Source organism: Eschrichtius robustus, chromosome 2 (genome assembly GCF_028021215.1).
Source record: "Eschrichtius robustus isolate mEscRob2 chromosome 2, mEscRob2.pri, whole genome shotgun sequence".
Taxonomy (NCBI): domain Eukaryota; kingdom Metazoa; phylum Chordata; class Mammalia; order Artiodactyla; family Eschrichtiidae; genus Eschrichtius; species Eschrichtius robustus.
Window position 1 is genome coordinate 176,522,140 of NC_090825.1, and position 24,625 is coordinate 176,546,764.

The 24,625-nt window shown below is 51.0% G+C and overlaps 1 protein-coding gene across 1 annotated transcript in view; it reads right to left on the minus strand.

Moving 5' to 3' along the window:
• Positions 1–24,625, minus strand: part of ATCAY (ATCAY kinesin light chain interacting caytaxin) — a 31,551-nt gene that overhangs the window by 3,697 nt on the left and 3,229 nt on the right. The window contains exons 2-9 of the mRNA XM_068535000.1: positions 14,799–14,857; positions 11,383–11,604; positions 9,847–10,032; positions 9,320–9,422; positions 7,516–7,647; positions 6,765–6,851; positions 3,109–3,207; positions 2,328–2,363 (exon numbers count right to left, since the gene is read on the minus strand). Of these exons, the coding sequence (XP_068391101.1) occupies positions 2,328–2,363; positions 3,109–3,207; positions 6,765–6,851; positions 7,516–7,647; positions 9,320–9,422; positions 9,847–10,032; positions 11,383–11,604; positions 14,799–14,857 (924 nt within the window). The remainder of the gene's footprint in view (positions 1–2,327; positions 2,364–3,108; positions 3,208–6,764; positions 6,852–7,515; positions 7,648–9,319; positions 9,423–9,846; positions 10,033–11,382; positions 11,605–14,798; positions 14,858–24,625) is intronic.

The following is a 24,625-nucleotide window of genomic DNA, read 5'->3' on the forward strand; positions in this document are numbered from 1 at the left end:
TCTGGACCCACCATGTCCCGACAGCGATCAGGAGAGGGTTTGGCTGCCCCCGGGGAAACGCGGGGGCCCAGAGGGTGGACTGCATGATGGGATGGCCAGGGGTTCATGAAGGTGGATGCAGATGGTTGGCGGGGGGGGGGGGGGGGGGAGGGGGAGGGGCTGTGGGCCATTCCTTGGGTGCGCTTATCTCAGCTTATCGCCGCCGCAGGGGCCTCATGCACTTGCTCCCTGGACGCTGCTGCCCATGTGCTGTGATTCTGGAAGGTGGGCGCCCTGCTTGTCCTGTCATCTCTCTACTCCCATCCATAGCTAAGGCTCAGGAGACAGGAGGAGCGTAACTCAGACAGAGAGACAGAGGAGAGGGGGCCCTGGGGGTGGGGAGAAAGGGAGGAAAAGAAAGAAGCCAGACCAACAGACATGACTACCTCACACCCATCAGGATGGCTACTACCTTTAAAATTAAAAAAAGAATTTTTTTTGGCCACACCATGTGGTGTGCGGGATCTCCTTTCCCCAACCAGGGATCGAACACACAGCCCCTGCAGTGGAAGCGCAGAGTCTTAACCACTGGACCGCCAGGGAAGTTCGCAGGATGGCCGCTACCTTAAACGTAGAACATTTGTTACTATGTTGGCGAGGTTGTGGAGAAATTGGAACTGCGCATGGCTGGTGGGGTGAGGATGTCAAATGGGGCAGCCGCCGTGGCAAAGATTCTAGCTGCTCCTCGAAAGATGAAACATCGAGTTACCATAAGATCCAGCAACTCCACTCCTGGGTCTATATACACCCCAAAGAAGTGAAAGCAAGCACTTGAATAGATAACTGTACACCCGTGTTCACAGCAGCACAATTCACAAGAGCCAAGAGGTGGAAACCACCCCGGTGTCCATCGAGAGGTGATGGATGAACAAAATGTGGTCTATCCGCACACTGGAATATTACTCAGCCTTAAAAAGGAACGAGATTCTGACACTTGCTACAATGTGGATGAACCTTGGGAACATGATGCTCAGTGAGATAAACCAGACACAGAAGGACAAATACTGTCTGATTGCACGTACACGAGGTCCTAGAGAGTCAGATCCACAGAGACAGGAAGTAGATGGTGGGGGCCAGGGGCTGGGGGAGGGGCTGGGGAGTCAGTGTCTCATGGGGACAGAGTTTCAGTTTGGGAAGATGAGAAAGTTCTGGAGGTGTCTGATGGGGATGGTTGCCCAACAATGTGAATGTGCTTAATGCCACTGGGCTGTGCACTTAAAAATGGTTAAGATGGTGAATTTTATGTCCTGTGTATTTTACCGCAACTAAAGATATAAAAACAAAAAACAAAAAAACGACAGGAAGGAAGGAAAGAGGAAGGGGAGGGAGGGAGGGAGTAGAGAAGAGAGAGGAGGGGAAGGAGGAAAACTCCCTGGAAGGCGTGGGATGGCGGGTCCTGCTGCCCTCCACGCCCCCTTCCACTCCACTCACACTCATCACTATTAAACGACGCTGTGTGAAGCCGCCGTAATTTTTCTCATTATGTGTCTCATCTGCCGACATCACCTGTCCTGCCCCAGGATCTGCTTTCCTCACTCGGTGAGGCAACCCTCCCCTTTGCCCTTTGAGGAAACTTCTGGACCAGGACTCAGTCTTAATCGCCTCAGTCTCCCCCAGGCTGGCACAGGGCCTGGCATGCTTTCAACTCACTGAAAGCCCCAACTCTTTCTCAGACTTGCTGTGTGGCCTTGAGCAGGTGCCTTGCCCTCTCTGAGCCTCGGATTCCCGGTCTATCAGACGCTTTTAGGAATCCTGGCCCTGCCCTCCTCTTGGGGCGGAGGGGTGGGGATGGGGGGGATGAGAAAGGATACAGGAATGGTATAGGGGCTCCATAACTGGGTGGGACCGAAATAGTCCTGAAGTTCTGTGAGCACTGCCACTCTCGAAAATTAGCCAATAAGTCAGTGAAGGGGCGATTCTGGGCTAAGTCTGGCAGGGGCGAGCATGGAGCGGGTTGTGTTCCCCCCACTGTAATCAGGATTACTAGGAGAACTCTCTATGGAGTCCACTATTTTTGTCCGGTGGGTTACATTGGTCCTGATTTCTCACAATAACCCTCAGGGTGGCTGTGAACTTTTCACTTGCCTAATGTCACTGTGACGAAGTGAGGGAGCCTGGATTTGAGCCTGGACCTGACTCCAAGCCCTTGAGAGAAGGACAGGGCCTTGAGCTACGTGCGTGCATGACATGGGTCCCCACTGAGCAGAAACCACCAATTTCCCCCCAGCTGTGGGCCCGGCTCAGCGCCAGCCCTAACCTGGCCCGGGCACAGGCCACTCCGCACAGACCTTTCTCTCCTGGCCTTGAGCCTTTCCTCTTCGTACCTGGAAGAGAGAGAAAGGAAAGCACATGAGTTGCAGCCTGGGAATCCCCTTCCCTCTGGGAACAGGGAAGCAATCTCACTGTCACATCAGAATACACACCAGGTCTTAGAGCAGAAAGGACAGCCGGAGTTGATGGGTCTACTGGTCTTTTTTATGTTTCCTGCAGTTGCTTTACGAGCCTGCCCACGCCCACCCTACCCCAGGGCAGGGGATATCTGTTTGGTTGGTATATTCCAGCATCTGGAGTAGATGCGGCTCAGCGGACATTTTTTGCATCAGCCCCGAACACAGCCAGTATAAAGCAACCCCCTCATTGACGTGGGTTTGGTCTACAGGCCCCTCCATCAGGGCAAAGTTTTTCTGTAAAGGGCCAGAGAATCAGTATTTTTGGCTTTGCAGGCCAGTCTCTGTGGCAACCTCTCGATTCTGTTGTAGCTCGACAGCAGCCGTGGATGGTTTGTAAATGGATGGGTGTAGCCGTGTGCCAATAAAACTTTATTTATAAAGACAAGCCAGGGGGCCAGGGCTCACTGGCCCCCGGCCTGCACTAGATAGCCAGGCCCGCTGTGTTCTGTAATTTCACAGGAGCTTGTTTCACTGTATTTCCTTCTTTTCTGCTTTCCCAGCCAGGTCTGGTTCCCTGGCAGCTCGGTTGGGCTGAGCAGAGGGAGCTGAGAGGCGAGCAGCCCGGGGGCAATGGGGATGGAGGTGGCGGGGGGCGTTCCCATGGCCCAGGGACACTCACTGTAGCACGCATTCTGGGATCTGCACGTGCTCCATGGGGATGAGCTGCTCCAGATCTTCCAAGCTGTGCACATACTGGATCTTGTTGATGAACTTGACGCTGGTGGGAGAAGAAGCAGGGAGACATCTGAAAGCCAGCCCTCAGAGTGGCTCCTCAGGGCCAGAAGGAGCGATGGCAGGCAGGGATGCACACGCAACACTATTCCGGGATGCCCCAAGCACCTTCACCCAAGCTTCCCTCCCCACCCGTGCCAGCCTCCACCCCTGGCCCCTAGTGGGGGAACAGAGCAGAACCCGGGGTCTCCCCTTGCAAGAAGAGAAGTGTCCTGGACCATGTGTTGGACACCAGTCCTTGCTGAGCTGAGGAAATTCTCTGAAGGAAGCAGAGAGGAAAGAGACGCTGCTAGACTCCAGGCTCCATCCTCCCCAGGAGTTGCTCCTCTGTGTGAATCTTCCCAAGAATGCTTTTCTGGAACAATCGCCACTGCCCGGATGGCACCAGTAGTCATTTGGTCACGAGACAGGTGCACATGGGGACTGCCGATTCATTCCACATTCTTTCGGGATGAATGGTTTGTTCCGGTCCAAACCCCAGCTCTGGCCGTCTGCTACCCACTGAGGTGCTTTGTCACCAGCGCGTTGCTTTGAACTCATGATTATTTTTTTAAAAAATTACCTTAAACCTAATTTTGGTAAAATGTCCAATAAACTTTTTTAAAGGTCAAATCAGTTTTTTTTTTCCTTTTTAAAAAAATTATTTATTTAGTTGCGCCGGGTGTTAGTTGCGGCAGGTGGGCCCCTTAGTTGCAGCACACAAGCTCCTTAGTTGTGGCATGCAAACTCTTAGTTGTGGCATGCATGTGGGATCTAGTTCCCTGACCAGGGATGGAACCCGGGCCCCCTGTGCTGGGAGTGCAGAGTCTTATCCTCTGCACCACCAGGGAAGTCCCTCACATCGGTTTTTCTAAGGATGAGAAATATAAGGCCAAGAGAACGTAACAGGACACTAAGTCATAAAATAATCAAATAACAATAAAGAAAAGAAAAAAAGTAAGATAGAGTTACATAGTTACAAAACTGTGTCAAGAAGTTTTACATCTGTTTTTAGAGATTAGATAAGAATTCGGCTCAAACTTTCCGGCACCCGGCGACAATGGAGACCCATGAGGAATGTTACAGTTTGCAGTGTCCATAAGAGAAAAATACACAGGTTAATCAGCAGAGGCCACTGGTAACCGATCAGAGAATGATAGATGGTTTTCCCACAGAAAGTCACAAAGCGGCCATGTGTACTGGAATAAATAAACCCCACCGCTTTCGCGCAGTTGAAATTTCTTTTCTTTCTTTCTTTCTTTCTTTCTTTCTTTCTTTCTTTCTTTGGCTGAGCTACAAAGCTTTCAGGATCTTATTTCCCCGACCAGGGATTGAAGCCGCACCCTCAGCAGTGAAAGCGCAGAGTCCTAATCGTTGGACCGCCAGGGAAGCCCCTGAAATTTATTTCCTTAATTAAAAAAAAATTATTCTTGGAACATGAGTTCTTCCTCCAGTTGGTGTGACATAAAAGTAAAGGGCCCAGGGACAGGGAGTGAGTCTCCGACCGACTCTACCTGAATACCCCGGGTCTGGGGGGCTCTGAGGGTGGATGATCTGATGGGTTGCAAAGGTGTTTTTAGGGGGCACAGAGGCGACACCTGTGGTCTGAGCAGTGGGCTATAAATACAGGCGAGATCACATTGTGAGGACGCCATGGTAAAGCTGCCATGTCTGTTGTTGGAAACGGGTACCCGGGATACTGTCTGCCTGTGAGCTGAGCTCTGTCTTGGGAAGCAGGGCTCTCGGGAGGGAGAATTCCAGTCCAGGGCGAGGCACGTGCCCATGTTTAGATCATCGTGGAATAAACAGGAGTTCTTTTTGAGATACAATCACAGAACCTCAGGGCTACGGCCGGGTGGCAGCTCAGAATCTGTCTCCACTTCCCTCGGCTTTTAAACAGGGAAGCTTACTTTACCCCACTCTCCCCTCCTATTTCTCTGAAAGCTCAAAATGAGACCTTTGAAATTCACCACAGGAAAAGCAACCCAGGGAATTCCCAGGGGGTCCTGTGGTTAGGACTCCACGCTTTCACTGCCGAGGGCGCGGGTTTTGATCCCCGCTCGGGGAACTAAGATCCCACAAGCTGTGCAGCATGGCCAAAAAAATAATAAAATAAAATAAAAGTAGGAAAAGCAACCCAAAGTGAGAGAATTATCTGCATTCAAGGCAAATATGGGTTCCCGAATTACGGGATGTCGAGGACAGAAGGCAATTCTGTTAGGCTGAAGTGTGTGTCTACCGTTTTGCCCGGTAATTGTCGTCATTAGCACAAATGACCCATAATTAGTGTATTAAAGGCCTGATTTCACTAATGTGCAAATGTCTGAGGGTGCTTGGGAGTCACTGAACAGAGCGTCTGAAGTTGCCTCCTTGCCTCAGCGCTGTGACGCTCTCAAGGCAAAGTTTGACCCCGTCTATTAAACTCATCACAGATTCTTCACTGGGAACGTGGAAATGAAGGGCCTTCATTTAATTCAATGTTTTGAATTACATTACATTAAATGTACGTTTAGTTTTATGTGATGGACGAGGGCGTTTAACATGACTAATTTTGTTTCACTTGCTCTGTGTGTCCAGGTGCTTCTATCTCGTGCACATTCCAAAGAAAGAACCAGCTTCTGAGACTCACAGGAGGTCACCTGTAAGCCCTAGGAATGTCCCATCTGGTAAGCGTCTTCATTTACCCGGGGCCCATAGTCTGTGCTAAAGATGTGCTTCCTGGTGGGGTCTTGGGCCATCATATCAGTTACTGAGGAACTAAGGGGGCTGCGTGGGCACTCCATCCCCGTGTGGCCAAGCCTTGGTGGAAACCCTGGACACCAAGGTCAGCTTCTCCGTTGGCAGTACTTCCTACACGTGGTCACACGTCATTGCAGGGAGAACGAAGGGCTTTGGGTACAACTCCACTGGGACAGGGCAATCAGAAGCTCCCTTCTGGCTTCTCCTGGAATCCCATACACACCTTTTTCCTTTGCTGATTTCAGTCTTCATCCTTTCTCTGTAATCAACTGTAACCCTGAGCACAACAGCTTTTCTGGGTTCTGTGAGTCCTCTTGGTAAATCATCAAACCTGAGGGTAGTCTCAGGCACCCCCAAAACACACATGTATCAGTTCACCACATCATTGTCCAGGAGTGGGTCAGACCCTCCTGGCATCCTAATGTCCCTCCCTCACAGATTCCAGAGTGGATGGAGCCGGGCTTCCTTCTGAGGGCGTGTGGTGGGCTGGTGACCTTGCTGTGTGACTCTGGGTGATTCCCTGGAATAGTCTGAGCCTCAGTTTCCTCATCCATGAAATGGGCGTGGCCAAGTCAACCTTTCAGGGCTGTGGCTTGTAAACTTTAAAAGGTATCCAACATTCAATATGGGAGAGCTGGTTGTTACTATTCCCACCCCCCCCCCCCACCCCGTGATGTGATGTTTGTCACTACATAACAATACATATGATTTTAAACTGTTTAACACAACAATATAGATTCATCAGAGAGGAGCTGGAAAATGCAGATTAAAAAATAAGACACACAAAAACCCAGGTGGCTATCTGGGCACAGGTCATGATCTTACCTGATGAAAGGGCGGGAGATGGCCAGCACGGTGCGGATGAACCAGGATGGGTGGACGATAATTAAGGACTTCAGGTTTTTCCGCAGTCTGCGTGGGGAGACAGAGGAAGCAAGAGGGGCTCCTTGGGAAAGCCCCGGGGAGGGAGCAGCTAACCGGTGTTACCTTCTCTCTGTGCCCAAGAGGTGCTATGATTATCTCCATTGGCAGGGAAGAGGTGGAATCTCGCTAAAGCTAAGCCCCCTCGCAGAGTTTACAGGTGGCAGAGCTGATGTCTGGTCTCCAATCTCTCTTAATTTAGAGTCTGAGCATTTGACTTCGTGGCCACAGTGTCTCCCATTTCTGAAAGATTTTCTGGGGCCCCCTGGTTCTGAGCACCTATTATGGGCATGTTGAATTGCAGCCCCCTTATTTGGGAAGAGGGTCATTGTAGGAGAAATTAGTTAAAGTGAGGTCATATAGGAGTAGGGTGGGCCCCTAATCCACTATGACTGGTGTCCTTCTAAAAAGGGGACATTTGCACACAGGTGTCCACAGGGGAGATTCTCCCTCACGGCCCCAGAAAGAACCAACCCTGCAGACACCTTGATCTCGGACTTCTAGCCCCCAGAACTAGGAGACGATACATATCGACTGTTTAAGCCACCCAGTCTGGTGCTTTGTTATGGCCGCCCCAGCTGACCACTACACACCTTTCAGAGGGACCTCAGGGCCCCTTGCACCCCGAGGAGGTCCCTCAGCCCCACCCACTCACCTCCTATCAATCATCTGGTAACACTTCTTCAGCCAGCCGATGCCGGGCATCCTTCGCCGAGGCGTGGCACCATTCAGGTACACGATCATGTAATCCTCGGCTACAAGGAGTTCCAGACTGCTGATGACGTACCTGGTCACGGGACACAGACGATAGGGGACCCGACGGAGGGACTCAGAGTCAGGAAGCCCAGTTCCCGGGACTGAACCCCTGGGGCACCTGCCCTTTCTGCCTCTGCCTGTCCTGGCTCTGCCAGCCACACCTGTTCAGGTGTTGTTGGCTGTCCTGGCATACTCGGCTTGGGGCGGGGGGTGGGGGATGACCCCAGCCCACCCCACCCCAAATTTTTGTCAGTGGGCACAGTGATTGTAGTAGTTACTATTTTATTGAGCACTTACTAGATGCCAAGTGATTTATATGCATGGTCTCCATTAATCCTGGGAGGTGGGCTTCAACAGCTCCAGATACACCTGGGGAACAGGCACCCACAGCCAACAGTCCACTGCACCGGACATTAGGGACCTGGGGTCTGTCCCAGCCCTGTCTCCCCCTAAGTGATTTCAGAAGAATCCTTTCTTTCTTTTTTTTTCAAACAACATTTTTTTAAAAATTTATTTATTTATTTATTTTTGGCTGCGTTGGGTCTTCGTTGCTGTGCACGGGCTTTCTCTAGCTGTGGCGAGTCGGGGCTATTCTTCGTTGCGGTGCGCGGGCTTCTCATTGCAGTGATTTCTCTTGTTGCAGAGCACGGGCTCTAGGTGTGTGGGCTTCAGTAGTTGTGGCGCGTGGGCTCAGTAGTTGTGGCTCGTGGGCTCTAGAGTGCAGGCTCAGTAGTTGTGGCGCACGGGCTTAGCTGCTCCGCGGCACGTGGGATCTTCTTGGACCAGGGCTCGAACCCGTGTCCCCTCAATTGGCAGGTGGATTCTTAACCCTGTGCCACCAGGGAAGTCCCTTTTTCTTTTTTTTTAATATTTAGTTATTTATTTGGTTGCACCAGGTCTTAGCTGCGGCAGGCGGGCTCCTTAGTTGCAGCTCGCCGGCTCCTTAGTTGTGGCATGCAAACTCTTAGTTGCAGCATGCATGTGGGATGTAGTTCCCTGACCAGGGATCGAACCCAGGCCCCCTGCATTGGGAGCATGGAGTCTTACCCGCTGCACCACCAAGGAAGTCCCAGAAGAATCCTTTCCTCTCTTTCAGCCTCTACTTCCCCATCTGTAGATTGGGGAGACTGGGCTCCCTGGTATCTCAGACCACTTTCCGATCTGACCTTCCATGACTACCTCCTTATCCTCTGGCCCACCTGGCATCCAAGCCCCGCTGTGTAAGAAGGAAATCTTCATAATAATGATAATAGGAGTGATAACGATTTGCTGAGTTCCTACTGTCATCTGCCAGGCGCTTTATCCATATTATCTGTCTCCATCATAATAAAACTGTACCTGTGTGTCCTTGGGCAAGTGACTTAACCTCTCTGTGCCTCAGGCTCTGCAGCCACAGAATGGGAGGCAACAGTAACTAACCCACAGGGTCCTGTCGAGGGTGGAATGCGTTATCACATACCAAGCCCTTCACTTCGTGGCTGCCACATAGTAAATGCTCCACAATTGCTAGGGATGATGACAGTTGCACCCGTGAGGCCCAGCGGGTGAGCAGGGGACTCAGATGCAGGTCTGCTGGCGGCCCAGCCCTTCCCTGGTGCCGGGCAGAGCCCCCCACCCAATGGGGTTCTTGCAGCATGGTCCCGCCCACTGGGCGGGACCCTCAGACCTGTGGGCCGCTGGGACGGAGGGGGTGGGCCACTTACAGGAAGAGGTTCTCCATGATGTAGTGGTAGTCGGGGGAGCTGCTGTCTGGGAGGAAGCAGGCCGCAAAGACGATGATGGCGTTGAGACCTTCCCCGTAGTACCCTGGGGAGAGGCGGCCAGTGAGTGAGCAGCCCCAGGCAGAGAGGGGTAGAGCTGCCTCCCAGCTCTGAGCCGCGCCCTGCTCTGCCCCATGCAGCGGCCTCATCGCTGGCCAGCCCCTTCCCACCCACTGCGCACACCCAGAGGGTACAGCTCTGAGTCACAGCAGCCTGGCTGGAGAAGCCAGCCAACGCTTGACCTGTCTCCGCCTTTGGCGGGGGACGCCAGCCACCTTCGTAGACACCTCCAGTGTGCATCCGGCACGTCTACACCTTGCCCCCCTGCGAGTTTCACCCCTGCACACCCGGACACTAGGGCTTAATTTAACATCCCCTTGGCTCAGAAGAAGAGACTGAGGTCCAGAGAGGGCCACTGATGGGCCTCCAGTTGCTGGAGCCGGGAGGAGGCCCGAGGGGTGTGGCCTCACCTCCGTGGGTCACCACCCTCATGTAGGGCCGGATCATGTGCAGGTCAATCCGGTGTTCCTGCTCCCCAATGATAACTGTCCTCCACAGACGCCCGTTGGCGGCACTGCCGTCCTCTGCCGAGCCATCCCCGAACAGGTCCGCACTATCCCCAGGCATATTCTTGGCGGCGGCCACGGGGGTGTCATCTGGAAGAGGGGGGCGGGGGGGGGAAGGTGAGCGGAAGGGACACCCGAGTCCGGATACCTCATCCCAGCTTCCCTCTCTGGGCTACCTTCGCCGCCTGTGGCCCCGGAGCCCTCTCCTCTCTCCCCAGGCCAGAGGCGAAACCGCTCATCCTACCCCTTGCTGACAGGCGGTGTTAGATTGGGGCTGCTGGGCGAGATGGAGGACCTGGGAGTCCAAAAGTCACGCCTAAATAATAATTTTTCTTTCCCCAAGCCGTGGAACACAGGAAAGTGCTCAGTCAGGCGGTTGGCCTGGGTAGAGCCCGTTTCTTGCTGTGTGACCTTGCACACATTCTTGCCCTCTCTGGGCTTCTCAGGATTCTTAACCACGCTTGAAATATCTGCCTCTTTCCCACCCGTCATCCTGCAATCTTCCTGCCTCAGAAAATAGCCTGGCCGTTTTCCCAGCTGCTCAGACCCCACACCCAGGTGTCACCTTCAACCCCCTCTTCCCCTTCGTACTCCACATCCACAGCAAGTGCTGTGGCTCTGCTTCCATTCCCATGGCCACTGCCATCGCCACCTTTCTGACCTGTGCTCTTGCCTCGGCATGTCAGCTCAAATAACACCCATCCAGGGAGGCCTGTCCCAGCAACCCTGCAAAGAGTCCTCCCCACCCGCACGTAGCCTGGTTCAAGGAGTCTCAGCCTGGGCGCTTTTGACATTTGGGGGCCGGTCATTCTCTGTGGAGCCCCCTCCTCCATCCCAGGCACTGTGGGGTGTGGAGCCACCTCCCTGACCCCACCTACTTGATGCCAGGATTCCCCCAGTCATGACAACCACAGATGTCCCCAAACATGGCCCAGTGTCCCCTGGGGGCGGGGGGCTGAATTGCCCCAGTGAGACCCCCCCTTCCCTCTCCCATCACCTCATTTCCCTCACAGCACCGACGACCAGGTGCAATTATCTTGTGTACATTTTTACCGTTACCCAGAGCCTGGCTTTCCGATGGCCACGCGAGCAGGCAGGCGATGTCTATTCCTGACATGCCCCCGCCTGATCTACCTGCCGCCCCCTACACAGCAATCAAGACCTGCTCCACAAACACCTGTGGAATCAGGGGGAGGCCCTTCCTCTGGTCTCGGTCCCCTTTGAGAATCGGGTGAAAGACACATCTCCCAGCAAGTCCACAAGTCCATGAGAAAATGTGCATGGAGTCCCAGGAGCTGTCCTGGGAGCCGCGGGTTGGAAGACCTGTCCCCCTTGAGCCTACAGGGGTGGAGGAGGGGGGCTCCAGTCAGGTGGTCCCCAAGCCAAAGGGAGTGCTGGGGTCCGATTTGGGGGTTGGGCAGGTGCGACGAGCGACCTCACCTTCCCACTCCAATTCATTGCCGTTCCCCAGGAATTCCAGCGAGTCGGTCTCATCTGGGGTCTCGATGTCATCCACATTGATATCCAGGTCATCGGGGGTGTCCAGGAAGTCATCGGACAGCAGGGAGCCCTCGCTCTGGTCCAGGGAAATGTTGATCTCGGGGGCTACCAGCGTCTTCCGCTTACGATGAGCCGCGTTGAAGTTCAGAGTGTTGGGAGGGGCTGTGGGGGAACAGGAAAACAGAAAAAAACAAAAGCAAAACAAGATCAGTCACTTTTGCTGTTTTCTTTCTTCTTCCCCCTCTCCTGTTCCCAACCCGGTGGAGATCCACTCCGCCCCATTAAGGGGAGTGGTTAGAAGTCAGAGGACCTCCTTTCATGGCAGCGGTTAATGTAACCATCTAGCGCGGAGGTCAAGGGTGGACACTTGGACGTAGGGCAGACCTGGGTTCAGAGCCTGACCTCGCTACTCACCAGCTCCGTGACCCTGCAGTGCCATGTTGCTCTGAGCTTGACTCACTTTTACCATCTGCAAAATGGGACTCACAGGTGAGTCGAGTCAAGGTTGAACAATGATGTGGGGATTAGACCCCGGGCAGCCTGCGCTCCAGATGGTGTGCTCTGGACCTACCAATATCTGCGAGTCTTGTTCCTTCTGGCTAAGGCTGGCAGAGAATGTCCACGTTCTGCTTTTGGCCTCTCTGTGATGCTCAACTCTAACAACTAACTTTTAGCGATCGTGTAACATAAGCCAGACACTCTGCAAAGCTCTCCCCTGCGTTTTCACGTTCCAACTTTGCTATCGCCCCCTTTAACGGATGAGCAAACTGAGGCACAGAAGGGCAGGATCCTCCCATTTCACTCTGAAGCCTGTCAGGATGGATATTCCCCATGGTTTGGACCGCTTCCTCCTAAAGACTCTTAGCCTGGACTCTGGTCTCCTTGTAAAAGGTGGTTTCTCCTCCTGGGCTGCCTCCCATCTGACAGCCCCCGGAGCAGAGCCAGCCCCTCAGGTTTACCCTGTTTCATTACACAGCCTTTGAGGACAAAATAAGTAAACTAGTAGGAGACTCCTACCCCTCTTTTATTGGATGAAGACATTCATTGATCCATAATTTTTAAAAATTAATTAATTAATTAATTTATATTTTTGGCTGCGTTGGGTCTTTGTTGCTGCGCATGGGCTTTCTCTAGTTGTGGCGAGCGGGGGCTACTCTTCGTTGCGGTGTGTGGGCTTCTCATTGTGGTGGCTTCTCTTGTTGCAGAGCATGGGCTGTAGGCACACGGGCTTCAGTAGTTGTGGCATGTGGGCTCAGTAGTTGTGGCTTGCAGGCTCTAGAGCGCAGGCTCAGTAGTTGTGGCACTCGGGCTTAGTTGCTCCTGCGTGGCATGTGGGATCTTCCTGGAATAGGGCTCGAACCCGTGTCCCCTCCACTGGCAGGCAGATTCTTAACCACTGCGCCACCAGGGAAGCCCCCACTGATCCATAATTAAATGGACCACATTTTTTTTTTTCACTTTGAATCTCACTTTTTTTTTCACTTTGAATCTCTTGGTCCCTAAGCAGGAGGTCAGAGGTAACTGCTTCAGGAGACACTGGGATAGAAGCATTCGCTTTGGCAGAAAATGATAAAAACACAGCATTCACATTTATCAAGTGCCTGCTGTGTGTGGGGCACTGGCATGATTTCCAGCTCTCACCATGACCTTGTGTGGTGGGAAATATCACCCATTTTACAGATGCGGACATTGAGGCGGGGACTTGCCCAAGGATCCGACCCCAGACTTCTCAACTCACTCTGCCTTTTTCATGGGAAGTGTGTTAGGAGCAGTGAATCAGGAGTGCTTGATTTAAAATACTGTTACTCTTCCTGATGGGGTCAAGCTGTGGGTCACAGCATGGTGGCAGTAAGACTAAAGGTGCAAGGAAGCACAGCGGCAGTATGCCACCACATGGACCTGGAGGATAGGGCAATGAGCCAAACAAGATGATTCTCCAGGCCTAAAACCTAATGGAATTTGCCCTGCCAAGTTTCAGACTTGCTGGGTCCCGTGACCCCTTTCTTCCTTCCAATTTCTCCCATTTGGAATGAGAATATCTATTCTATGTCCATCCCGCCATCGTGTTTTGGAAGCAGAGACATTGCCTGATTTCATAGGTCCACAGCTGGAGAGGAATTTTGCCCTGGGATGAATTACACCTGAGTTTTTTTTCCTCCCTCCTCTTGAGCCCTTCGACTGATTAGACACGGCCCACCCACACAATGGAAGGCAATATGCCTTACTCAAAGTCCATGAATTTAAATGTAAATCACATCTAAAAAAACACCCTCAACAGAAACATCTAGAATTATGTTTGACCACATAGCTGGGTACCATGGGCCAGGCAAGTGAATACATAAAATTAATGATCACATCTCCCCATCTCAAGTTCCTTAACTTAATCCTATCTGCAAAATCCCTTTTGCCATGTGAGGGAACATTCAGGGGTTCCTGGAATTAGAATCTGGATATCTTTGGGGGTCATCGTTCAGCCAGTCACACCTAGGAAGTGGGGTACTGTTACTACACACTCCTCGTTTTACAGAAGTAGGAAATGGAGGCCCAGAGGGGTGAAAGGATTTGCCCAAGGTCACCCTGTGGGGATGTGACAGCACTGGGCAGAGCCCATGTGCTCAGGCAGGAAGAAGGGCTGGTACTCCAGGGTGACCAACCATCCAGATCGGCCCCAGAAACCTGGAACAAATTGGTCCCCCTACCTGGCTCATGGGCATAGTGTGGTACAGGGGTAGGCAGAGCTGGCTCTCACTGCTGTGTGACCTCAGGGATGTGGCTGTCTCTCTCTGGGCAGTCTTTCCCCTGTAGGGTGGGCTCTGTGATGGGTTGCATGGGGGAAATGCAGGCAGAGCGGGGACCCTCAGCAGGACTCTGCCAGGAGATGTCATTGAAGAGAACACACGTTTGAGGCAGCTTCTCTGGCTGCCCCAGACCCCCTGTCCTCAAAGTCTGGGGCTTTGGATCCTTAGAGCCATGAGCCCTCTTGAGTGCTCAGGGCAGCAAAGCCCTCCCAGGGCTGACTTTGTGCCTGGCATCCCCTGGGCACTTTACACAAATCATCTCATTTAATCCTTGCATGCCCCTTCTGTGGGAGGCTCACTACCTGTATTTAGTAGATGAGGCATTGGAGGCACAGAGAGGCTAAGCAACTAGTTCAAGGACACACAGCAACTGACTTCATGATGGCTCCCACACACGTCTCTGGCCCACAACCACACTGCTTTCCCTGCAGGACTTGGAGCAGAGCAACCCCCTTCCCTGACATTCCACCCAGGAGGCATGACCTCTGACATTTCTACAGTTACAGTGCTGGGCACAGCCCAGACCGTGTGCCCATTTCTGCATGCATGGAAACTTACAGGATGTGTCTTCTGTGGCACTGCCAAGCAAGTCCATCCCCGTCTCTTCCGAGAGTGGCCTGCAGACCCAGCCGGGAGCGGACATCAGCCACCAGGCCCCACAAGTCCAGCCACAGGAGCGTGGAGTTCAGACAAAATGACACCAACAAAATCTGTTTAGCTTTGAGAAATCGTTGGGACAAAATACATCTGCTCGCGAGCACAGAAAATCATAGACAATCAGTGCTGGAGGGCTCCCATTGGATCATCTAATAAATATTAAGCCTTTTTTTTGGGGGGGTGGGGACGGGGAAAGCTGAGGCCCAGTGAGAAGAAGGGTCTCATCTATATTATATTTGGAATATAAGCAGCATTCTTCATGGGCTGACCCGGCAGGGTTTGGTCTCCGATGAATTGCTGCTATTAATGCAGCCAGAAGTTGTCCAATGGACATAGCAGACAACTGAAAGAGCTCTCTGTGGCCAATGCTGGACTGGTCTGACCAACAAAATATATCATGAAGTATTGGATTGTGAGCCAGTGTTTAAAATAAAATGTCCGTGAGTCCATACAGATATAAATAAATGATTGAATAAATAAATACAGGGAGAAGAGACAAATTTTTCCTGCAGAGAAGAATTTCATATAATGTCTGTAGATATTCTGCCCTCAAGGAGATGGAAAGTAACCCCCTTCTCTGTAAGTGTGGGCTGGGCACAGTGACTTCCTTCCAAGAGGGACAGTACGGAAAGGGGGGAGGTGTGACCTTCCAGTGGAGACACCTGAGCAGCACGACCTCAGCCAGGGGACCGAGGCCAACACCAGCAGTGATGAGTCATGTTGACGGCAGGCACCCCGAGATGAAGGATGAGACGGCCCTTCACAGGTGGTCCTCCTCCCAGCACCCAGCGCCCCAGTGTAACCGTGAGAAAAACACCCGACAAGTTCCCACTGAGGGAGATTCTACAAAATCTCTGGCCACAGTCCTCAAACCCGTCAAGGGCATCGAGAACAAGGAAAGTCTGAGAAACTGTCACAGCCCAGAGGAGCCTGAGGAGACATGATGCCTGAATGTTACGTGGGAACTTGGGTGGGATCCTAGGAAAGAAAAAGGATATCAGGAGAAAAGGACTATGGAAATCTGAATAAATTCTGGACTTCAGTTAATAACAGTGTATCAATATCAGTCTATTAATTGTAACAAATGTATCAGCCTAATGTAAGATGTTAATTTAGGAGAAGCTGAGTGTGTGGGGGAGGGTATGGAAATTTTCTGTAATATTCTTGCAACTTTTCTGTAAGCCTAAATCTTCTAAAAAGTAAATTTTTTTTAAAAAAGAAAGGCAGCCAGCTATACATTTGTGCCCCTTTAATGCTTGGTGGAGCACGAATTTGCAAAATAAGACCTGTTTCTCTGGCAATGCCCAGACTGTTTTTTTTTTTTTTGGACCACAGCTCATGCCGCCTGACTTTGACCCACGTGCTCTGGCTCCTTTGCTCCCTAGGGAAATAGTTCCAGGCAGAGGGTTTTGCAGAGTGCATGGGGCTGTCAGAGGCTCTAGCTGCAGGGTGTGCTGGCTCAGGGAAGCACTGCAGCGTTAATTCATCTCTGCAACTCAGCAGTCCCAGCTCAGCTGGAATGGGAGCTGGTTAGATGGGGAAGGACAGTAGAATGCTTTTTCTTTTCCTTTAACAAAACCATTTATTCCATCACCTCTGTTCCTTGTAGGGCATGAGCTGGCACCCTCTGTCGGGTGGGATCTATCCATGCTTCTTCCTCCGCACCTGCCACCCCGCCCACCTTTCTCCCATTCACCATGCTTTGAATGTTCTTTGAGTAACCACTACCCTTCCAGGTGCATTGGAGGTCTTGGAGGATCTTGGAGGTAAAGGATGAATCAGATGTCGCCCTGCTCTCATAGGGGTCAAAAGTCAAAATAGAGCAGAGGTCCAAAGGAAATGAAGGGCTTCCCTGGTGGTGCAGTGGTTAAGAATCCTCCTGCCAATGTAGGGGACACAGGTTCGAGCCCTGGTCCGGGAAGATCCTACATGCCACGGAGCAACTAAGCCCGTGTGCCACAACTACTGAAGCCTGGGCGCCTAGAGCCTGTGCTCTGCGACAAGAGAAGCCACCACAATGAGAAGCCCACACACCACAACGAAGAGTAGCCCCCGCTCGCCGCAACTAGAAAAAGCCCGCACGTAGCAACGAAGACCCAACGCAGGCATAAATAAATAAATAAATTTATTTAAAAAAAAATGACAAAGGAAATGAGGACACATATCCATGCAAAAACTCATACCTGAATGCTCACTGCAGCGTGATCACATTGGAAACAACCCAAATGTCTACCAAGTGATGAACGGATAAACAAAACATGGTCCATCCATACAATGGAATATTATTCAGCCATGAAAAGGAGTGAAGTGCTGACACCTGCTACAATGTGGATGGACCTTGAGAACATGATGCTCAGTGAGAGAAGCCAGACACAAAAGGCCACATAATGTGTGATTCCATTTATATGAAACGTCCAAAACAGGCAAATCCACAGAGACAGGTGGTGCATTTGTGGTTGCCAGGGGGATAGGGTTTCATTTTGGGGTGATGGAACGTTTTACAACTAGATAGAGGTGATGGCTGTACAACATGTGAGTTGTTCATTTAAAATGGTTATTTTGGGACTTCCCTGGTGGTCCAGTGGCTAAGACTCCACGTTCCCGATGCAGGGGGCCTGGGTTCGATCCTTGGTCAGGGAACTAGATCCCACATGCCGCAACTAAAAATCCCACATGCCACAACTAAGACCCGGTGCAGCCAAATAAATAAATAAGTAAATATTTTTAAAAATTAGGGCCCACCCTAAAATGGTTATTTTGGGGACTTCCCTGGCTGTCCAGTGGTTAAGACTCCGCGCTTCCAATGCAGGGGGCACAGGTTCAATCTCTGGTTGGGGAACTAAGATCTCACATGCCCATGGCACGGCCAAAAATAAAATAAAATAAAATGAAATAAAATAGTTATTTTTATGTTATGTAAGTTTCACCTCCATTTAAAAAAGAAAAAAAGCAAGCTTCAGATTAAGTCAGAAGGTTTTAAAGAGGGATCTTTTTTTCAGATTGAGACTGAAGACAACTCACACGCCCATTTCGTGTACACGTTGCTCTGGTCCCTCTGTCTGTAGCTGACACCCCTGCTCTCAACACGGGGAGGGCAGCTGGTAACTCACCAATAAGTCCGGGATCCGGGAGTACAGGAGGCACACCACCTACTTGCAAGGTTACCCAAAATCATGCTCTGAAATTGCAGGCTGACAGCTGATGCACCACCCCTAGTTTTATCCTGCCCACACAGCATTTCACAACATTTTAAATTTGCTGTCAAATCAGAGATACGACACAAAAAGTCTAGATATCAGTCTTTTCTTGAATCAGATCTGCCCTCCGTGCATGGTAACCGCCGCCAGGAGCTGACTGTCCGCCACCCCTGCTCACCTGGGTGTCGGGATTTCCTTCCGGCTCCTTCCCCTCATTTACTCTGCCTTCCCTGTTTCCATCAGTCTGAGGCTGTAATCCCTGTTGTTCTAGAATCAGCTAGAACCGTAATTTACCCCCACGGACAGGGCACTCACTCTGTCGGAATGTTGACGGCATCATCATCTTGTTTGCTCCTCACAGTATCCCTGTGAGGCAGGTAGCAGCCCATTTCACAGAGGAGGAAACGGAGGCTTAACCAGAAGATGCCCAAGGGCAGAACGAACCACTCACAGAGGTAGAGCTGAATCCGGTCATTGCCCTCTACTGTCCCCTTGTGTCCAGTCTGCTCATGTGAACAAACCCCACAGGTCCACAGGGCTGCAGCTTTCAAGGTCAGGTGAGACCTGGTTATTTCCACAAGCCCCAGGAAGACCTCAGCTAATGCAGAGCTGAAGCCCCTTCACGAACTCAAAGTGGATCCAGAGGGCTCCCTGCAGCACTTGCTTTCAGTCTGTGCTGGGAAACCCATGTAAAAAGTGGGGTTCCCCCTAATCCACCAGGTGTACAGTGTGGCTTTATTCTTCTGGTGTGGGCTGACTTGCATCCCTCCCAAAACATAATTCAGGTCTTAACTCCCAGAACCTGGGAATGTGACCTGTTTGGAAATAGGGTTGTTGCAGACAGCATTAAGTTGAGATGACATCATACTGGAGCAAGGTGGGCCCTACAGCCAATCAGTGGTATGCTTGTAAGAAGAGGCAAGTTTGGACACAGAGACACAGAGGAGAAGGCTGTGTGAAGATGGAGGCAGATTCAGATCAAAACTACAACGAGGGGCTTCCCTGGGGCGCAGTGGTTAAGAATCCGCCTGCCAATGCAGGGCACATGGGTTCGCGTCCTGGCCCGGGAAGATCCCACATGCCGCGGGGCAACTAAGCCCGTGCGCCACAACTACTGAGCCTGCACTCTAGAGCCCACGTGCCACAATTACTGAAGCCCACATGCCTAGAGCCCGTGTTCTGCAACAAGAGAAGCCACCACAATAAGAAGCCCGTGCACCGCAATGAAGAGTAGCCCTGGCTCGCTGCAACTAGAGAAAGCCCACACACGGCAACGAAGACCCAACTCAGCCAAAAATAAAAACAAACAAATAAATAAATTTATTAAAAAAAAAACAAACTACAATGAGGTATCACCTCATATCGGGCAGAATGGCCATCATCAAAAAATCTACAAACAATAAATGCTGGAGAGAGTGTGGAGAAAAGGGAACCCTCCTACACTGTTGGTGGGAATGTAAATTGGTGCAGCCACTGTGGAGAACAGTAAGGAGGTTCCTTAAACAACTAAAAATAGAGCTACCATATGATCCAGCAATCCCACTCCTGGGCGTATATCTGGAGAAAACCGTAATTCGAAAAGATACATGCACCCCAGTGTTCACTGCAGCACTATTTACAATAGCCAGGACATGGAAGCAACCTAAATGTCCATCAACAGAGGAATGGATAAATAAGTAAATAAATAAATATATATATATATATATATGTATATATCTCATATATATAATGGAATACTATACTACTCAGCAATAAAAAAGAATGAAATAATGCCATTAGCAGCAACATGGATGGACCTAGAGATTGTCATACTGAGGGAAGTAAGTCAGGCAGAGAAAGACAAACACATGATATCGCTTATACGTGGAATCCACAAAAAGTGTACAAATGAACTTATCTACAAAACAGAAATAGAGTTACAGATGTAGAAAATAAACTTATGGTTACCAGGGGGTCGGGGGGAGGGATAAACTGGGAGATTGGGATTGACATATATACACTACCATATACAAAAGAGATAGCTAATAAGGACCTACTATACAGCACAGGGAACTCTACTCAATACCCTTTAATGGCCTATATGGGAAAAGAACCTAAAAACGAATGCAGGACCTCCCTGGTGGCGCAGAGGTTAAGAATCCGCCTGCCAATGCAGGGGACACGGGCTCGAGCTCTGGTCTGGGAAGCCCACATGCCACGGAGCAACTAAGCCCGTGCGCCACAACTACTGAGCCTGCACTCTAGAGCCCGCGAGCCACAACTACTGAGCTCATGCACCACAACTACTGAGCCTGCATGCTGCAACTACTGAAGCCCGCATGCCTAGAGCCCGTGTTCCACAACACGAGAAGCCACCGCAATGAGAAGCCCGCACACCGCAACGGAGAGTAGCCCCCACTTGCTGCAACTAGAGAAAGCCCGTGTGCAGCAATGAAGACCCAACGCAGCCAAAAAAAAAAAAAAGAGTGGATATATGTATATGTATAACAGATTCACTCTGCTGTACACCTGAAACTAACACACATTGTAAATCAACTGTGCTCCAATAAAAATTTTAAAAAGTAAAAATAAAAAATAAAACACAAGCTTAAAAAAAAAAGGTGGAGGAAGGCAGAGATTGGAGTGATGCATCTACAAGCCAAGGCAGGCAGAGTATTGCCGGCCACCACCCGAAGCTGAAAGAGGCTGGAAGCATCCATCCTTCCCTAGAACCTTCAGAGGGAGTATGGCCCTGCTGACACCTTGATTTTGGATTTTTAGCCTCCAGAACTGTGAGAGAAAACATTTCTTCTGTTTTAAGCAAGTTCCTGGTACTTTGTTATGGCAGCTCTGGGAAACTCACCCGCCCTCTCAGCGTGAAATCCAAATCTCTCTCCTACTGCATCCCCTACCATGCCAAGGTCCTCTCTGCCCCAGTGCGTTTGCACATCCCACCCCCTCTGCCTAGAGGGCCACTTCCTGCTTTCTTTGACTGGTGAACTTGCTCAGCCTTTCAGGCTAGGTCAGCGTCCTCCAGGAGGCCCCATCTGAATCTGACTTCCACCCCGCCCCTGCATTCTGCCTCAGAAGACTTCTTTAGCACAGAATCTGTGGTACTGTGTGCTAATTGCTTGTTTCCTGGGCAGACTGTGAGCCCTTGAAGGGGAGGAAGTGCCTCTTCCTCTCTTGCTTTGGTGAGTCACGGGCCTGGACCTGGGAGAAACAGCCCTCAGCAAGGGTTTTGAAGGAAGGAGCGAGTGAGGGTACATTATGTAAGTGGTGGGGAAAGGCCAAAAATCTAGAAACACCTGTCACCCGGAATCAGCTGTTATTGCAATAGTTCTGGCTTCAGAGGTGGCTCCTGGACCGAGTTCTACTCTCAGATCCTAGCCTCTCGCTTAATGTTACTCACTGTGTGAAAGAAGGGAATTGGGAATAAACTGTGGGCCTCAGGACCTTTGAACATGCCTCCTGCTTCCCAACTGGTGCCCCAGGGCTTCGACGGCATTAAGATCGGCTGTGCTGCCTCGGTCTTCCCTCCAGGGTTTTCCAGCCTCTGTTTCTGTTTGACGGCGGCCACCTCTGGTGCAGGGTAACAGCAAAAACTCTTTCTGGGCATAAGTAGGCTTTTCCAAGGCTCAATGACGGGCCAGCAACACTGGGGCTTATCACAGGACTCCTGCAGAGCTACGTTGGGAGAACCAGAGAGGGAACTGCTGAAAGGCATTCAAGAATTATCCATTGGCAACTTTGGTGGTTTCAGATACTCAGCTAAATCTGCCCTTTTTCCTTCTCTGCAATTTCCAACACCTCTGTCCATTCATCTTGCTCTGGTCTCCCCAAGCTCCATCACCTCTTGGTTGGGGAACTAAGATCCCACATGCTCATGGCACAGAATAAAATAAAATAAAATGGTTATTTTTATGTTATGTAAATTTCACCTCCATTTAAAAAAGGAAAAAAGCAAGCTTCAGATTAAGTCAGAAGGTTTTAAAGAGGCATCTTTTTTTCAGATTGAGACTGAAGACAATTTACATGCCCGTTTTGTGTACACGCGCGGCATGGCCAAAAAAAACAACAAAAAAGCGCGGGGCCCTGATCCCCTAGGACTGTGACCTTACAAGAAGAGGGAGAGCCACGAGAAAGCTCCCCCTGCACAAGCAAGCGCAGAGGAAAGACCACATGAGGATGCAGTGAGAAGGCCAGGAAGAGAGCCCTCACCAGAAGCCAACCCTGCTGGCACCTTGATCTCAGACATCCAGCCTCTGGAGCTGTGAGAGAATAAATGTCTGCTGTTGAAGCTGCCTGGGGTGTGGTATCCTGCTATGATAGCCCAGCATCGCTGGAGCACAGGAACGAGAACGGCGGAGTTGAGGAGGGCAGAAGGTGCTGAGGCTGCTCAGAGCCTGCCATCACTTCCTGGCCCAAACCCACGGCTCCTGCATGAGGGACTGCTGAGCTGGGCAACAGGAAATCACCTCTGTGCGTGTGTTGGGCTGGGGGAGGGACGTTGCCTGGCCTGCCCTGTGCAGGGGCGGGCAGATACAAACAGAGACTGAGCATAGGTAGATAGAGAGACAGACAGCAGACAGACAGACACAGGGAGAGACAGGGGCAGAAGAGAGAGACGGGGGTTGGGGGAGAGAATGATAAAGCAAAGGAAGTAAAATCTTAACAATCAGCAAATCTGGGTAAGAGTTTACAGATATTCCTTATACCATTCTTATAGTTTTTTTTCTAAGCTTGGGACCATGTCAGAATAAAAAGTTACAGGGGGAGAGATAAATTGAGAGATTGGGATGGACACATACACACTACTATATATAAAATAGAGAAATAATAAGAACCTACTGTATAGCATAGGGAACTCTATTCAATACTCTATAATGATCTATATGGGAACAGAATCTAAAAAAGAGTGGAAGGGATTTCCCTGGTGGCACAGTGGTTAAGAATCCTCCTGCCAATGTAGGGGACACGGGTTCCATCCCTGGTCCAGGAAGATCCCACATGCCGCGGAGCAACTAAGCCCATGTGCCACGACTACTGAGCCCGCGTGCTGCAACTACTGAAGCCCGTGCGCCTAGAGCCCGTGCTCCGCAACGAGAGAAGCCACCGCAATGAGAAGCCCATGCACCGCAACGAAGACCCAATGCAGCCAAAAATAAAATAAATAAAAGAGTGGATATATGCATCTGTATAACTGATTCACTTTGCTGTACAGTAGAAACTAACATAACATTCTAAATCACCTACACTCCAATTTAAAAAAAAAAGGAAAAAAAAAAGTTACAAGCAAAACCCACGACCACTCGGTTCTAGAAGGCAGAGCAGGCTGAGACACCATTCAGACATTTAACCCTGTACCTGCCTCTCCTTAGCTGTGAGACCCGGGCCAAGCCCTTTCACACCCTGGTCCTCAGTTTCCCCACCCAACCTTTCTTCAGTCCCTCAATCTGCTTCCGCTGGCTTCAGGGCCTTTGCACGTGCTGCTCTCTCTGCTTGGAATGCTTGACCCCTACCCCCAGCCTCTTTCCCCTGTTCATACCTCTTCATCCTTCAGAGCTCAGGGTCAGCGCCTCCCACAATGTCCCCAACCCAGTCAGACCCCACCTGGCGCTCTCCAGGTGCCAAGAACCCAGCTGCAATTTTTCATTGGTCTGTGAGGTTATAAGGGACCGCCTGTCTCTGCGCCAGACTGTAAACACCCCACAAGGGCGGCTCTCCTGTTCTCCACGTGTCCCCAGCGTCTCACCCAGGGCCTGGCATACAGTCGGTGCATATCACTAGAATGAATGAATGTGGAAGCAAGGCAGGTAGATGGATTGTCTTCAGGCTGCCCTCTCTCAGCTAGGGTCCACAGGTACCTGCAGAAGAGCAGGAGGTGCAGGAAGACACCGCAAGGCAATGGCAGCAGGAGGGGGCTGTGGGCACAGGGGGAGCACCCGGACACACCCAGGGCAGCTCGAGGATCCCACCCAGGAAGGGATCACTGAGCTCGAAGGAATAGAATTGGGGGTTGTCTGGCATCAGACAGAGGTGCTTATGTTGAGCTGCAGCTGGACGCTGTATAAGGAGCTGTACTCATTTCTCCCAGAACGAGGAGGACGGAGCCTTGATGAAGGCATGTTCCCGACCCCAGGGCTGCACAGCCGAGCCACTATCCTGCAAACACTGAACTACTGAAAAGGGAGAGGAGCCCTCTGCAGCTGGGGAAACTCACTTGAAATTCACATTGGCAGCTGCAGTCAGCTCCACTTTGTCTCAACAAGGCTTGGGAGAGGAGGGTCTCTTTTATGGGGGGATGGGAAAAAGAAACCAGAGTGAACAAGGCACAAGCTGATAAGAATGATGCTGAGGGCAGCAAGTCCCGTGGGCAGCCCTCCGCATCTAGACAGCCCGGCTCAGCTGCCTCGCAACTCATACCTCATCGAATTCTTTTTTTTTTTTAATTCTTTTTATAAAATTAATTAATTAATTTATTTTTGGTTGTGTCGGGTCTTCGTTTCTGTGCGAGGGCTTTCTCCAGTTGCGGCAAGCGGGGGCCACTCT